General features: G+C 53.3%; 3 protein-coding genes across 3 annotated transcripts; all 3 read left to right on the forward strand.

Moving 5' to 3' along the window:
- Positions 1-5,049: 5,049 nt before the first annotated feature.
- On the forward strand, positions 5,050-5,978 carry M406DRAFT_33349 (uncharacterized protein; the record flags this gene model as incomplete). The annotated part of the gene is made up of 2 exons (XM_040920850.1): positions 5,050-5,673; positions 5,730-5,978. 2 exons carry the CDS (start codon positions 5,050-5,052, stop codon positions 5,976-5,978), a joined length of 873 nt encoding a protein of 290 aa, XP_040781410.1.
- A 4,112-nt stretch (positions 5,979-10,090) lies between these two features.
- Positions 10,091-11,734, forward strand: M406DRAFT_320390 (uncharacterized protein). Its single transcript, XM_040919379.1, has one exon. The coding sequence runs from the start codon at positions 10,157-10,159 to the stop codon at positions 11,237-11,239; it is 1,083 nt and encodes a 360-aa protein (XP_040781411.1). The 5' UTR covers positions 10,091-10,156; the 3' UTR covers positions 11,240-11,734.
- Positions 11,735-11,997: 263 nt separating this feature from the next.
- Positions 11,998-14,169, forward strand: M406DRAFT_105375 (putative RAN-GAP). The gene is made up of 6 exons (XM_040915141.1): positions 11,998-12,069; positions 12,208-12,348; positions 12,587-12,739; positions 12,862-13,120; positions 13,197-13,325; positions 13,382-14,169. The coding sequence occupies exons 2-6, from the start codon at positions 12,298-12,300 to the stop codon at positions 13,504-13,506; spliced, it is 717 nt and encodes a 238-aa protein (XP_040781412.1). The 5' UTR covers positions 11,998-12,069; positions 12,208-12,297; the 3' UTR covers positions 13,507-14,169.
- The last annotated feature ends 855 nt before the right edge of the window (positions 14,170-15,024 follow it).

Raw genomic sequence — 15,024 nt, forward strand, 5'->3', positions numbered from 1 at the left:
GAGGGAGTCTTCGAATCAGAAAGAGAGCAGGCTTTGAAGATTAAGAACCGAAGTATGTTCATCCAGGACGTGCCAACTAGACCCGCCCCTCGTCTGGGACCAGAGTTCGAGCGATCTTCGAGGTTACCCCCTCCTCTTGCCAACACAAAACATCAAGACGGAACCTGCGTTCTGGTCTCAATGACAAGGGAAAGAACCAATCCGCCCCAGAGTTGGAACTCTCAAAATTGTGGCAAGCTCACGCGGTGGGACTATGGCGATCGTCTGGGCTAAATGAAGTGGTCTGTCTTGACGAGGTGGGGACTTCCACCACCAACGAGAGATAGCCCGACATCTATTTAGAGGGAGAGGGTCGTCGCGAAGTCCTCAGGTTGATTAGGACCGTGAATCGAGGCAACAAGTAGGTATAGCTGTTGCTCATCTGTCATTGAGTGATGTGACAACTTCTTTTTCTTCCACTGTCTGATTCCGTCTGTCAGCCATATGGTATGTATGTCTTCGTCCCTCTGTCCTTCAGGTGCTGATGGACGATCAGTTCGCCCTTGTCTACCTCGCCTTTGGGACTCACTCCTGATGTAGATGGCTACGTCTGCCCTTTGATTTGTTCGTGTTGTATCGACGGCGAGCACACAATACTGTACTGGGTTTGGGCGGTCGCGCATTGGTAGCCTCGAGTGAGTACGATGAGGAACATCAACGTAGGAGCTATGCTCGAATCCAGCTTTTGGTGATCAACCTGTCCCTCGATACAACGGAATTAGACACAACGCTGATCTTCCCTCGCCTTCCGTGAGGATCCCCTTCAGTCAAGAGGATCTAGTCGCATAAATGGCTCCTTCACCCAGTCTGGCAAGGTTACCAAGGGCCAATGTTGTAAGATGCCTGATATCCAACGGACGAAAAAAGAAACATCCGTCTCGATCTCTTGAAAGGCTCGGAAAAGGCCCAACAGACGAACACAGTCACTCACCCAGGCTTACTACCACGGGCGCAGAACCCAAGTCTCTCCCGCCACTGTCTCTCGCAGCCAACAGCACAACGTCTTACACCCCCTTCGGACTCCGCAACCTCAACGCACCCTCTACGAGCAGGCACTTGCCCACAATCAGCTAACATGATAGGTTGGAGATGACGAATGCAGGTATGAACAATCCGTCATGAACCCCCCCGAACCCCCCCCACTTCTTCCGGCTTCTTTCTATTTGGCGGCCGCACATTCAGACCGCTTGTTGGTACGTGGCGACTGACCTCGAAATGAAGCGAGTTGGTGTGGCTGGGGAGCGGACGATTGCCGCGACTGCGCACGAGACCATTTGTCAGGGTTTCCATACCAGGTGACTTTCATCCGAATTTCAATTTTGAGTGTGGGTGTGCATTATGTGCTTGAGATGGGAAACTTCTGGGGTGTTTTCGAGTCTCGCACCTTGCCCAAGGCTAGGAGGCACCTGGACGCGCTCCATAAACCGTGCGGGCGCACGAAAATCAATGTGAAACAAGAGAATGAGTCGCGGTCATTGTCCGAGCTTCTGCCAACACTCGTCAAATCAATGGACAAGACGAGAAAGGGCCTTCGTCATTGAATGATGATGCCTCAAGGCACGTGGGCATTGCGCGTGGATGTTGAAACAACTTGTGAAAAACTTTGGAAACATGTCTTCCCCTCTCCCCAGCCTAGTACGGGGATTGTTTCGTCTGTTGCGCCAATGTCCTCAACTAAAAGCTACGCATAAACACTCCCAGGCCGCCCTACAAGCTGCAGGGGCCCGCTCATGCAAAGCAGGAGGGCTAGTTGTACAACCTTCACTTGAAGATTGTATCCACGATGAACAGCAGCACCCGTCTCTGCCGAGAAATGACCCTGCCGGTCGGAGAATATTGAATAAGATTGTGAAACTACACAACAAGTCTCCGACATCAGGTCCAATGCTGAGATGGCCTTGCTCTTGTGAGGTCAGGCCCCAGGTTGGGGTTCCCCAGGCCATCAGCCAGCCAGCTCTCTGCTGCCTTTTCATCCGCTGGACAAGAGAGATATCGCATTCTGAAATTGCCCGAGGCGGGGCTGTGACGTAGGAATGTCCGTACAGGACTTCCATGACACCAGGCGCTCAGATGATTGCCGGGAAAATGAGCAATCCTACCTGTATCTCGGTTGTCGTCAAGATGTGAACAATACATTGGGGGTTGGGTCTGTATAGTAAGTGACACCGGTTGGTGAGCAAGGCAGCCAGGTCAGACAAGGTCCCTGGCTTCCTTCGCCCAAGGATCTGGACCCAGAACTCCTTCAACCTGGGGCTCATGACTCCGTGAAACAGACAACAGGGTCAGCAAGTAGGCAAGAGAAAATGCCATGCATGGTTGGGAAGTGTTCTGTCAGCTGTACAATCGCGCCACCAGCTGAATCTTCCGGAAAAGGGAATCGGATGATGACACATGCCACAACAGCACCGCGCAACTGTTCAGCCCTATTGGGCTGCACTCGAATCCAGTAGCCAGGAGAACATCTATTTGAGCAGAGGGACTGACTGGAGGATGCACTATCAGTCAGCCCATGCAGTGTGAGCATCTTTCCAGAATCAGGTTGTTCTGAGGGCGCTTTCAGCCGGCAGGACGAGATATCCGCGACGCTCTCGCCCATCTTGTGTCCCAAGACCACTTGATAATGCTCCCGAGGGTTCACGTGCGGAATGTTCATGGTTGGCAAATGCCCTGGACATACTCTCAGCTTGCATGACGTCTCGAGCGGAGACTACATCTCGGTTCCCAGCTGCAGCACTGCCAATAAATGGGCCAGGACAACGGGTGGTGGCGGGAAATAGCGGGACTCGGCGCTTGACCTCGAAAGCGACGATGGTTGCGAGGCCCATGAGGCAGTCAGCGAAAGAAGGAAGAAGGAGAAGAAGAACCCCCCCCCCTCCATTAAAATACGCCTGACAAGCGATTGGAGACCAGCATACCAAACACAAGAGTCAATACGTAGCCCGTAACCAGAGGGGCGCAACCGACAGGCAAGTAAGGGATAGATGGAACGGGAACGACGTGGTTGCTTTGGTACCGAGGTCACGATAGAAGAAGCAGATCAAGCATGTACCAGAGTAGTGCCGTAGTAGAATGAAGGTTCGTCGGGATCTATTTTTGTGTGACTGCCCTCGAGCATGTCCGAGCTAGCATTGTCCTCTTTTGCCCTTAGGGAAGGCGTCAGCGCAAAGGGCGACGTAGATCGACCGGGGGTGACCCATGCGCAACGCTGGCAGGGATGATATATGTATGGACAGGGGTACAGGGGTAGTTTGGGTGGCAATCCCAGTCAACCACGAGGACTGGAATTTTTGTTCTCGAAGGCCGTAAGAAGGAAGAAGGTAGGAAGGGAAAATGTACTATAGTAAGAGATGCAACAGGATGTGTGTGAGAGAGAATAGGGTGTAAAGAGACAAAAATGACGGTCAGCCAGATCTGAGCTGTACTATAGACCGTCTTACGCACGCATCTGTCGTGCATAGTTCATACGGAGCAAGATCTGTACTACCCTTAGGCTGTCCACTGTCATGCAGTGCCGTACGGGATGCAACACTGGACACGCCCTCCTAGGCCTAGGGAAAAGACGAACAATGGGAAGGAAGAACAAGAAAATAACAAGCGATCAATTTGGATCTTGATCCTTCTATCATGACCGGATGTGTATCCACTTCTCTGCCTTCTACCTACGCCAGGATCTGACCTCCTGCGATCGACAAACCCAGGCATCGATTTCCTGCCCAAAAGCTGCTATTAGAGTCACAGTGCTACTGCATATCCTCTCGACAAACGAGACACCACCTGGTCCGATGCCGTGTACCTATAATGAACCTTAAAACTAATTTGGTAGTACTATGCCATGACATTTTGTGCATGATCAACGGTCTGCCCGTCAAGATGAGCCAGGCGTATCTTGCTCGCATGATGGTTCTGGATGGTCGCCATTTGCCCCTATTCACCGCCCTGGTCCAGGCAATGAACAAAAAGTGCGGTACTACAACAGTAGGTATATTTTTACACCCGTATTATGGACCACAGTCATATTATGCCCACGTGGACTGACGCTTGCGCCACATAAGCCCAAGAGGAAAAGTAGGTAAGACAGAAGGAAAGGAAGGGGGAGAAAGAACAGATAAGAAGAAGAAGAAAGGTCTAGTCAGAGCCACGCAGTGGACCTGAAACACCTTGACACAGCGCAGGACTGACAGGGGGTGCTAGCCTCGCCGCTTCCCGACGCCCTACCTTTTCTCGTTTCCCCACAACAGCAGAGAAAAAGCCCACACCGCATTCTCCGTGCCCGCACCGCGAACCCAGCAGCCCAGGCCAACCGCCCAGGCAGCCCTGTCTTTGCCCTGCCACACCTAACACGGCTGTAGCACACCACACACCACGCCACGCCTTGCCCAGTGCAGCCCATCTCGCTCTCCCTCCTCTCGTGTTTCGTTACGCCGTAGAACAGCACAAGGCTTCATCCTCCCTCGACCACAACAACACGCACGGATTACCCGATCTCTGATGCATGTATGACCACCCTCCTCTCTCTCTCTCTCTCCTCTTCCCCAGTTCCGGCCCAACCAGAGCAGCCGACTCCCGGCATACCTCGTGACAATCTCTCCTAGCATCTGACACGGGATCCATCCTGACGAGCAAGACTGTTCCCTGCGTCCAGCCACAGCAACAGGCCATCCACAAGGTACTTTAAGATCCTAATTGGGTTCAGACCCTTGCCCCAGCGCCCCGATACCTCTGCCCTGTTGCTGGCCGGCTATAGTACTTACGCGTGCGTGGACCGCAGTACCTTCGACGCAACCGTGGTTCCGCTCCGCTTTCTCAAAACAACACCCATCCCTCCTGGAAACAGAGCCTGCCAACCCTTGCCCGACACACCTGACCACCCCCGACCTGCCGGACTACGCACACACAAGCACACACACACACGCACACACACACACATACAACCAGACCACCTCTATTAATACGTCGCCATCGCCTTGCACTCGCCCCCCGAACCCTTCCTGCTCCCCTTTCTTGCCCATCATGTCTAAGACTGCCGCCCAGGAAGAATTTGACGACTTCCTTGCTAAGAATAGTGCCGACCCAGACGACAACGTCCACCCTGAGGACAGAGAAGACGCCGCCTACGAGCGAGAGCTACACGCCAGAGACAACAGTGACGACGAGGAGGAACAGTACCGTGCCTCAAAGATCGACGCCGCCATGCGTATGCCAGGAAATGACCGCCCGGTGCAGCTGCCGCCCGCCAGCTTCGATGCGGGGCGCGCGACGGGCGTAAAGGGTGTTATTGCCGACGCGCGCAGCTTCGAGAAGGCCAAGAAGTCCTCCAAATGGGGCGAGAAGATGCGCAACGCCAGGAGGAGCGTCATCGGCCTGACCTCCATGAAGATGACCAGCGACTCCAAGAGCAGTGACTCTGAAGAGCACAGCGGCGATGAGGACGAGGAGCAATTCCTTCGGCAGTGGCGCGAGTCCAGACGGCGCGAGCTCGAGGCTGAGGACCGCTCGAGGGTGCGGAACCGGAGGACCAGCCCCAGCTCTCGGAACTATGGTCGCTTCGAGAAGGTTGACGCCATGGGCTACCTGGATGCTATCGAGAAGGTGTCCAGAGACACCACCGTCGTCGTCTTCGTCTACGACCCAGAGGTATGTGTCTCCCTTTTCTAGACCACCACCAACGCACATGCTGACCGCCGTTGTAGTCTGAGGTCTGCTCCCTGATCGAGTCTGCACTGGGACCACTGGTCTCGCAGAACCCAAACACGCGCTTTGTCAAGGTTCACTACGAGGAAATCGAATTTGACAGCGCCGGTGTTCCCGCCGTGCTCGCATACCGCAACCAGGGCGACCTGTTTGCCAACCTGACGGCCTTGATCGACATGATTCCTGAGGATGATGACTTCGATACCAGCTCGCTCAAGAAGCTGTTTCTGCGCCACGGCATCATCTGAGCGCGAGCTTGCCGAGGGAGGAAACACGGCGCTACTCTGGCGCTGACCTCGACTATAACTACTCAACTACCACATCACACCACTATCCTCTCTCCCTTCTCCGCGCTTCCGCATCCTCGGGTGAGATAGCCCGCATCTTGGACGCGGAGGGACATAAGAGGTATTCCGATGTCGGGTGCCGGCCCGGGTCGCCCTCAACAACCACAACAACAAGGACAAGGACAACGACTCGAGATAGGCCCCTACTCGCTCTTCACCTGATCTACTCTCATGTATGATTACGATGAATTGAATGAACGCGGCGCTACCTGACCCAGATCAATCCTCATGGGTCGTTTCACGCGAGGGGTTGGCCGTGGTGGCCAGATAGCGCGTTGATGATCATCGTGTATCTGTTGACGCTCAGCTCCGCGTGACTGAGAGCGTTGGCATGACAAGAGGATATAATGACAGCAGGCTATGATTGGTGGTTACTGATGAATCCTGGGTCCAGGAGTGCGGGAGCTGTCTGGCTGGCTGGCTGACGAAAGTATGGTCGACCTGGTTCTGCGGACGGTTTGGGGAAGGCTCGCTGGAATAGGACTATACGAGACTTCAGGGCGTTCACGGAATGATACATAGACTCCAAAGACATAAGAAGATACCCATCACCGAGACGGTATAACAATACAGACTATCAAGTTTTGCAGCCTCAACGACTCGGATCACACATAGGAGTCCACTACATGACCTCATTTTGGAGATGGGATGTGACTTGGCGAAAAAAAGGGGAAGAGAATTAAAAAGGAAGAAGAAGAGAAAAGAACACCGCGTATATATCGTCGTGCGTAGTGTAGCCCTGGCAGTAAGTCTTTTCTTGACCGACATGTGCAAGCGTGCGCGTATCTGCCGGCTTGACACACCCTCCTCCAACCCTCCTCCTTCTCGGCCTAGGTTTAAGCATGGTTGTAAGTGCCGCTTGACCATCTGTTGTGGTGGTCCCAAAGTGTCCTCATCATTCATTCCCCTCCGGCACCGTGGCCAGAGCGATTCGTCGATACGGCGGCCCACAGGGCTGACGATAAGACGTGGGGTAATGAGGCCTAGGTGGGGACCTGTCAGTCTCCCGCCTAAACCCCACTATATCGCGACTTGATCACCTTTAACAGAGCGAGCACCTTTGTTCTCTGGCCGCGGCTGAGCTTGACCGTCATAACCTAGCGCAGGTGCCGGTGTTGTCGGGCTCGACCACGTAGAGAGGATCGGCGAGAATGGTAACATCGAGGGGGTTGAGGACGCCCTAGCTGACTTGGGAGTGGTGGTGGTGGTCCAGGTTGTCAGTGAATAACTTATCAAGGCTCTGGCGTTTTAAGGCACATGCCAGCTGTTTAATGGGGCTCCTGCAGTCAATTAAACCCCTAGTTCCAGGGTACTTGCGAACCCTTTACAGTCTCCTAGGCCAGGGAAGGAGGGGTCACATACGTAGTAACATGTAAGCCTGATAGAGCGTTCACCCACTGGTTAGGGCGCCTGCCTGGACAGATCGACAGGCTTTTTTGCACTCTGCCCAGTGGTTGCTCATAGCTGGTTCGCATTTGGTTCGCCCTTTCATTCTATCCTAATAGGCTTCCCCATCCCCCCTCCCAGCCTGGTCCTCAACCTGACACTTGACCTGACTTCATAATCCCAACCCGCCTGATCCGCCCCTCCGAAATCGTTCCCCACTCTCGACACCCTTAAGGATCGCAGTGGTCCACCGTCTTTTGACAACTCACAGCAGCAGCAGCGGCAGCAGCAGCAACGACGACAACAACAACAAACAATCACCGTCCCCCGCTTGAGGAAGCAGAGTGTGCTTTACCTTCTCATCTAGACAAGACGACCAACACGGCCGAACAAGCCGTAAACCATTCACCAAGCCCTTAATTGACTTGCTCCATATTCCCCTTGAAATAGGCTGGGCTGCCAGCTGGTCCATGGTTTCCCCACCTGATCCTGTCGAACAAGGCAGCTTCAACCTCGGGGACGCCAGGCAGCATCCCTATTCACAACAAGGCGAACAGGGCAACCGGTTTCCGGGCAGAATCTCAGCAACTGAACAATACCACCCACCTGTCAGTTGATAGATGATTTCCCTTCTTCCTCTTTCTTTTTGTGCTCCTGACATCGAGATTGTCGTTCTATCAACCAAGCACTAGCCCCCAAGTCTTTCGAGGTTGCTCCTCCGTGGGCTGCTCTTGGTCGAGCTCCCTCCTCCCTCCCTCCTTGTTCCATCTTAGCTCAGCACCTACCATCCCCCTCCTCTTTCAGTGCCCCTCACCCCACCAACGCCACAGTCCGCCTCACTTCTACCTCAGATACCTCTCGTATCAACGTCTAAAAAGAAATACGTTTTGGTTTCCAAGTCGTCCTTTCACTGTCCCTTCCTGACTTGTCTGAACCTTATCCTTTGAACATCTCAAGTCATCGAGGTATGACGTGGATCTGGCGAGGCTGACATCTTCCCTTGCGTGATGGAACGACAGCCTGACTGTCAGAACCCCCGAGACAAGCAATCCAGCTCTCCTACTGCTGAAGAACGCCCGACACGGTCGAGATCTGACGACTCGGTCTCGAGCTCTGTTCCAACCTTACGATTTCCACGCCCACAAGGTAGTCAACAACTTGCCATCTGGGTATCGTCCAGTTCGCCTGACATCATGGCGTCCCGACCTCGTTCTCAGGACTTGTCCGAGAATGGCCTGTCCGAGTCTTCCTTCGAGTTCATCCCTCGAGAGCTTGAGGAGACCAGCAGCCAGGACGAACGAGCAGATTCCATGTCCGAGTCTCTCTCTGAGTTCGAGCGGTATCCCAACCCGGAGGAGGTCCAGGCGTTCCATGGCCTGGATGACATGAGCGTCAGTGCCGCCAGCACCTTGGCCACGGATTCCGAGTCTGAGTCCGAGGCCGATTTTGAGCCTGAGCATGAAGCGGAGCAGGAAAGCGAGAAAGAGGGCGACGGAGATGGTGATGACGAAGCCCGTTCTGAGCGGTCTTTTTCTCCTTACGAGCGTCCAGACGCAGATGAAATTCTGCGGAGCTCCCTCGACCAAGCCAGACCGTTCGCCCCGGCCTCGAGCACGACCATCCATACCGGGTCCATCGAGTTTACCGAGCCGGACGATGCTGACGTTCACATCGACAAGATCTCCGTCAAGCACACAATTCGGGAGTTTAGTGAAGAGGAGGCCGCTGGGTTCTTTGAGAAGGCAGGTTTGGGCCATGCACCGAACCGCCTGTCTGCCACCATCAGGCAGAGCATGTCCCAGGACTGCCTCTCTACCCACGAGGTCTTCCACGTCCTTTATGTTGGCGACGCGGTTTTGCAGGGCGAAATAATACTCAAGATCTCTCGTGCTATCACTTGTTCTTCCTCAGGCGACTACAATGCGAACAAGATGCTAGAGCTAAGTACTGAGGGTGTCTACAACATCGTGCCTGTCACTTTTGGAGCTGTCAAGGATCGCCATGTCGAGCTCATGCAGGCGTCTGCTTTTCAGATCAAGGTGGATACCTGCATTGACGCCGAGAGGATACCCATCGACTCGAGCTACTTCACTGACGATATCATCTACTCTCTGACGCTCGATAGCGGAAACGGCGGTAAGAAATACAAGTCCGTCCCGGCTGGTGGTCCCGAGGGAGCTCGTGTCCAACCTGCGTGGACTCTGCCTCATATCGCTGTGTTCTTCTGCTCCGATGCTGAGCACGAAACCGATGAGTCGCTGCGAGTTCTGCGTACAACGTTGGAATTTTGTCGTCGCCATGCGATTCCCACTCTTTTCATCTCTGAAACCTCGGTTTTCGACGACCGTAACGGCCCAGACCCGAGCCGCTGGCTCAACTGCATGCATGAGCATGCCGTCTGCATCTCGCTCGAGTCGAGAGACTCAAAGACCGAGCTGCGGTTCCCTATCGATGTGAACTCTTTCCTCGACATTGACAACCGCCAGATGAATCAGAATCTCGCCTTTTTGACCGGTCTTCAGGAATCAGCCTCAGGGGCTGCTGAAAAGACGAGAAAAGATATTTCATGGGCCAGCAGTGAGAGAGAGCCCTCTGGTGGAAACTGCAAGGGTTGGAAGGCTTCACTCCGAGAGACCGCGGATGACTTCCTGGAGCGATGGGACCGCGACCACTGTTACCGGTGGTCCGTTGTTATGTTGGGCTTACTGGCTGCTTTGATGACTTACGTGGAAATCATCGCGCCTTGTTTTACTCCACTTTCCGCTTCTTCCGACTCGACTCGCGTCCCAGAGGCTGTGAGTGGTCAAGCACCGGCGGCCACTGCGACTATTACCATCAATCACACTTCAACAAAGACGGTCAGGATTGCGGAGACACCCTCGTTCGGGGGCCTGCTCTCTGACATTGCTCATACGGTGAGCTCAGAGGGGCCCAGGCGCACGGTGTGCTCCGTACAGCCGTACAGCAGCAACGAGATCCTCCTCAAGCTTTCTTCTGGGACGAAAGAGGCCTGGCTGGCCAGGGGAGCAATCGATATTGATGTCTTCCGTGGTGACACCGCCATACAGACAAAGTTGTCAAGCACTGATGAGGGTCTCATCATTGAGATACCTTATGAGGAGGCGCATGGCGTAGTCAACGTATCCATCGTCACCACACGAAAGCCTAAGATCAACGAGACTTTTGCCGTCGATTTCGGCCCTGACTATTTTGATGATATCTACAAGGCTATCAGATCCGCTCAGACCGTCCTTCACCACGTAGCCCAGAAGGCGGGCGATGCTGCCGACGGTGTGTACAAAACGGTGGAGGAGAGCTATGCCGCCGTCCTTGCCTCGGCCGACGCGCCAATTATCGACAAGGCTGCCTCTTGGTGGGACTCAATGAAGAATACCGGCAAATCTGCACAGGATATTTGGTCAAAGAAGGCTGAAGAAACGTACGATTGGATGAGAGACTCGATCCGCTCAGACGATGCCGTCACATTCTTGAAAGATGTCCAGCAAATGGCCAAGGATCGTCACCGCCACGTCGAAGATTTCCGTGATGAGAGCGAGCTCGCCCTCATCAAGGCTCAGATCGCCTCCAAGCTTTGGTGGCTGAAAATCCAGGGCCAGACAGAGCAGCACGAGGCATACGAGCGCGAGGCTCGCAAGTTCATGTCGAAAAAGCACTCGGAGTTTGCCAAGGCCAAGAAGGCACGGGAGACCCAGACTGAGGCTGCCAAATGTGCTCGTGCTGGCAGCTGTAAAGACAAGGGAAGATGGTCGATCTAGTAGGTCGTCCCTGACAACGTCTTTTGATGTGCTGTTTGGTTGAGCCTGCTGCCTTCACCCTCCGACGACGACAAAGGGATAGCATATAACGGTGATAATGCTCTACGATGGAAGGAAATTGGCGTCCCCGGCGTGCTTTGATATTCTGTTTCACTCGCACGTTTACTTTATGTGTTTTCAATTGATATCGGCGCACTACTACACCATTCCCTTCTGCTTTTTTAACATCCCCCCCCCCCGCATGTACAGTCACGACACGCCAGACAGCGTCGCCACCATATTCTTGTGGCACAGGAGTGAGACGGCCAGGGAGGTTTTTTGTCTTTCCTATTTTGAACGTTTGTTACTTGTGCTGGAGAACCGCGAAAGTGGTTCACCAGACGCAAAGTCATGGTTCGCCCAGATGGGGAGGGAAATGGTTGGGATACTGCTGGTTGGTGTTTGCACCTGCTTTAGTTGATGAATTTAACACTGATATGCATTGCAATACCTTGGACTTGTGCGAATTTTGAGTGCTGCTGTGTCTATGTGTACAACATGTTATGGTCCGTAAATGCTCAGGCACGTGTCATGGTCATGATTACGCCCCCCCCCCCCCCGGCTGTGTGGGCCCTGGCGAATTCGCACAATGGTGGTCTGTGCGTTGGCTGCCACTAGACCCACCCTGACTGCCTAACTTCCAGGCTCTGACTGATGAGGGGCAATGTTGTTGGTGGGTAGTTTGTCGACCTGCCTCTTCTCCTGACACGAGAAACTACCAAAACTTGTTGATACCCAAGTCTTCTTTGTTCTTGGTTCGCAGTCGAAGACAGATCCCCGTTCACCACCAGGTAAGCTTCGGTTCCCCCTTGCAGCCCTTGCTTCCTTGGAACCGTTTCACTTTTCCATGCGTCAACTTTCCAGAAGGCTTGTTATCTGCCGCGTTCCAGTCACCCCGCTAACGTAATTTTGGCCTTGTTTTTCCCCAGGGTCCTTGCGAAGCGTCATCAGATCGCATCTCTTCCAACAACTTCTTCTTTCACCCCCCACCAAAACCCCTCCATATACCTGTCGTCACCATGTCTTCTGCCGAGAACGTCGAGAAGCCCGTCGAGGAGACCAAGCCTGAGGTACGTTGGAGCTGCGTTTGGAAGCTGTGGTTGTGGGCCTTGTGCTGGTTTTGTCTGGCCTCACCTTGTTTGCCTGCTGGCCGAGCTTAATGGTTTTGTTACTACTAAGAGGCAAGGATACCAAGCCATGCAAGCAAGCAAGCAGTCAGCGCCAGACATTTTTGAAAGCTTCTGTTGTGGCCTGGCCTGGACGAGGAAGAGATAACACATTGCTGACTCTGGTTCGACTATCTTCTAGGGCACTGCCCCCGTCACCTCGTCCGCCGTCTTTTCCATGTTCGGCGGTGGCGCGAAGAAGGAGAAGAAGGACGAAGACGATGACCGTGGCGATAACTCCGGCAGTGCCAAGGCACAGCGCGATGCTGCCGCCGCTGCTAAGGAGGGTGATGAGGTCAGTTGGAACGCCCTTCCCCCAAATGAACGAGTTCATTTGTGTTGCAATGGCACGCGCCACAACGCCAACCTGTCTCATTTATCGGGACGTCGTTGCTGACAGTTCTCATCTCCCTGCAGGAGGACGCTCCCGAGTCCGAGGACGTGCACTTCGAGCCTGTGATCCGCCTGACCGAGAAGGTTGAGACCAAGACCAACGAGGAGTCCGAGGAGCAGCTCTTCAAGATGCGTGCCAAGCTCTTCGTCTTCAAGAAGGACACCCAGGAGTGGAAGGAGCGTGGTACCGGCGATGTCCGTCTGCTCAAGCACAAGGAGAACGGCAAGACCCGCCTGGTCATGCGTCGCGACAAGACCCTCAAGGTCTGCGCCAACCACTACAGTATGTACATATGGCTGCCGGAGCTCCAATCGGGGAGATGGTCTTTGAGATAGCGGGGCTGACAGTTGTGATATAGTCGTGCCCGAGATGAAGTTGTCCCCGAATGTCGGCTCTGACCGGTCCTGGGTGTGGAACGCTGCTGCCGATGTCAGCGAGGGCGAGCCCGAGGCTTGCACTCTGGCCATCCGCTTCGCCAACTCCGAAAGTAAGTATCCCGCCCCACAGCCATACTTCTGATTATCCGTGCTAATTGGTCTCCAGATGCCAACCTCTTCAAGGATGCTTTCATCAAGGCGCAAAAGGACAACGAGCAGCTCTTCAACGCCAGCTCTGCTGCCGAGACCGAGGAGAAGAAGGTTGAGGAGAAGGAGGCTGAGGCTGCTTAAAGAAAATTGGGACATTTTGTCTTCGCTCCCCAATGCGCGCTGAGACTTTCTCCAGATGCAGTGACAAGCTCATCATGGAAACCTGCCCTTCATCCACATACAATATCCACACTACCTATCGCGATCATTCCGACACAGCACACCAAAAAATCCCTTCAAGATTCCCCCAACACAACAACCTACCCCCCCCCCCTTCTTTTTAGATAGTCCTTCACCAAAGACAGATGGATTGAAAAGGATGGATATGCCCGCCCACTTTGATCTGCGAGATGCACTAGTAGTTTCTCTACGGATCTGGAGCCGTCGAGTGACGGCTCCTCTACCTGCCTACACTTGGACCGGTCAAGTTCGGTAACTCCCTGCCGGTTGTCACTACTGACCGCAACTCAAGAAACTGCCGAGCGAGATGTTCGGTTTGGTTCGTGTAGTCAGGTCAAATAAAATGGCAGGATGGGCGAGGGAAACCATAGAGAAGAAGAAAGAGCACACCGATTATATGCGATCATGATACATGGAAAGCCAGGCCCCAAAACACCCGCATGTATATATCTGGATCTGTGTTGTGTGTGCCAGTCTGTCTGTCTGATACCGTCATGGCAGCGCTGCTTAGATGATTGTTTCTCGTAGATAGTTCAACGCCCGGTAGTGGTTGTGTTCCCCTCCCCTCTCTTATGGCTGACTCTGGTGATTGATGTATCGTATTTGCAAAGAATTATGTGGAAGATCTCAACCGTCCGTCAAGCGTGGAGGGACTTGCTTCACAGAGGTTTTGGGCCATTTCTGCGAGTGCCGTTGGATGCTGGCTGACGACTTGAGTATCTTGCTTTTGGCACGAGAGTTCCTGGACTGCTATGTGTATGTCATCTCCTGAGACCTATGTGATCGAGTGGTTCTTGAGGTGAGAAGGGTACAAGGAGGGGAAACGTAGGACGAGAAAGTCGCGCCAACGACCACGTCTTATACCGTACAATGACCATCGGTCCGAGGTCAGGAGTATAATTTTGAGGTGTAACAGCGTAAAACCTGGAAGAGAATGTAGACTTCAAGACTCTTTAGACATATGTGATATGCGTTGTATAACACTTCTTCGCAAAGTGCTTAAGAGCTGATTAAATAGCTTTGTTCGAAAGCAGTAGTCAGCTGGAGCTGAGATCAACCATTGAGATTGTATGATAGTTTTTATGATATGAACATCATGGCATGTGAACCAGTTTTCACAAAGGAAAAATCCACAGGTCAAACAGAGAATAAGAAAATGTGCAGGTCATTATTCTGCCCAGCTAGAAAGTTCGACTCACTGGTTTCATCAGCTGCAATATCCGCACCAAGGACAGAGAACTTCCATCATAGGAGCCAGATCCCTTAATGGAGCAGCCAGAAGCTTCGACTAAGTAGCTAGAAGTTTCGTGAAGAAAAGAGAATAGTGTAATACCAACTGGAGAGAAGCTGTCCATGATAAATATTGCATCACATCTCCCCTCTCTCTTTATACACATCTTTCATTTGAGTCAAACCTTG

This window comes from Cryphonectria parasitica (genome assembly GCF_011745365.1).
Source record: "Cryphonectria parasitica EP155 unplaced genomic scaffold M406scaffold_1, whole genome shotgun sequence".
Lineage (NCBI taxonomy): Eukaryota > Fungi > Ascomycota > Sordariomycetes > Diaporthales > Cryphonectriaceae > Cryphonectria > Cryphonectria parasitica.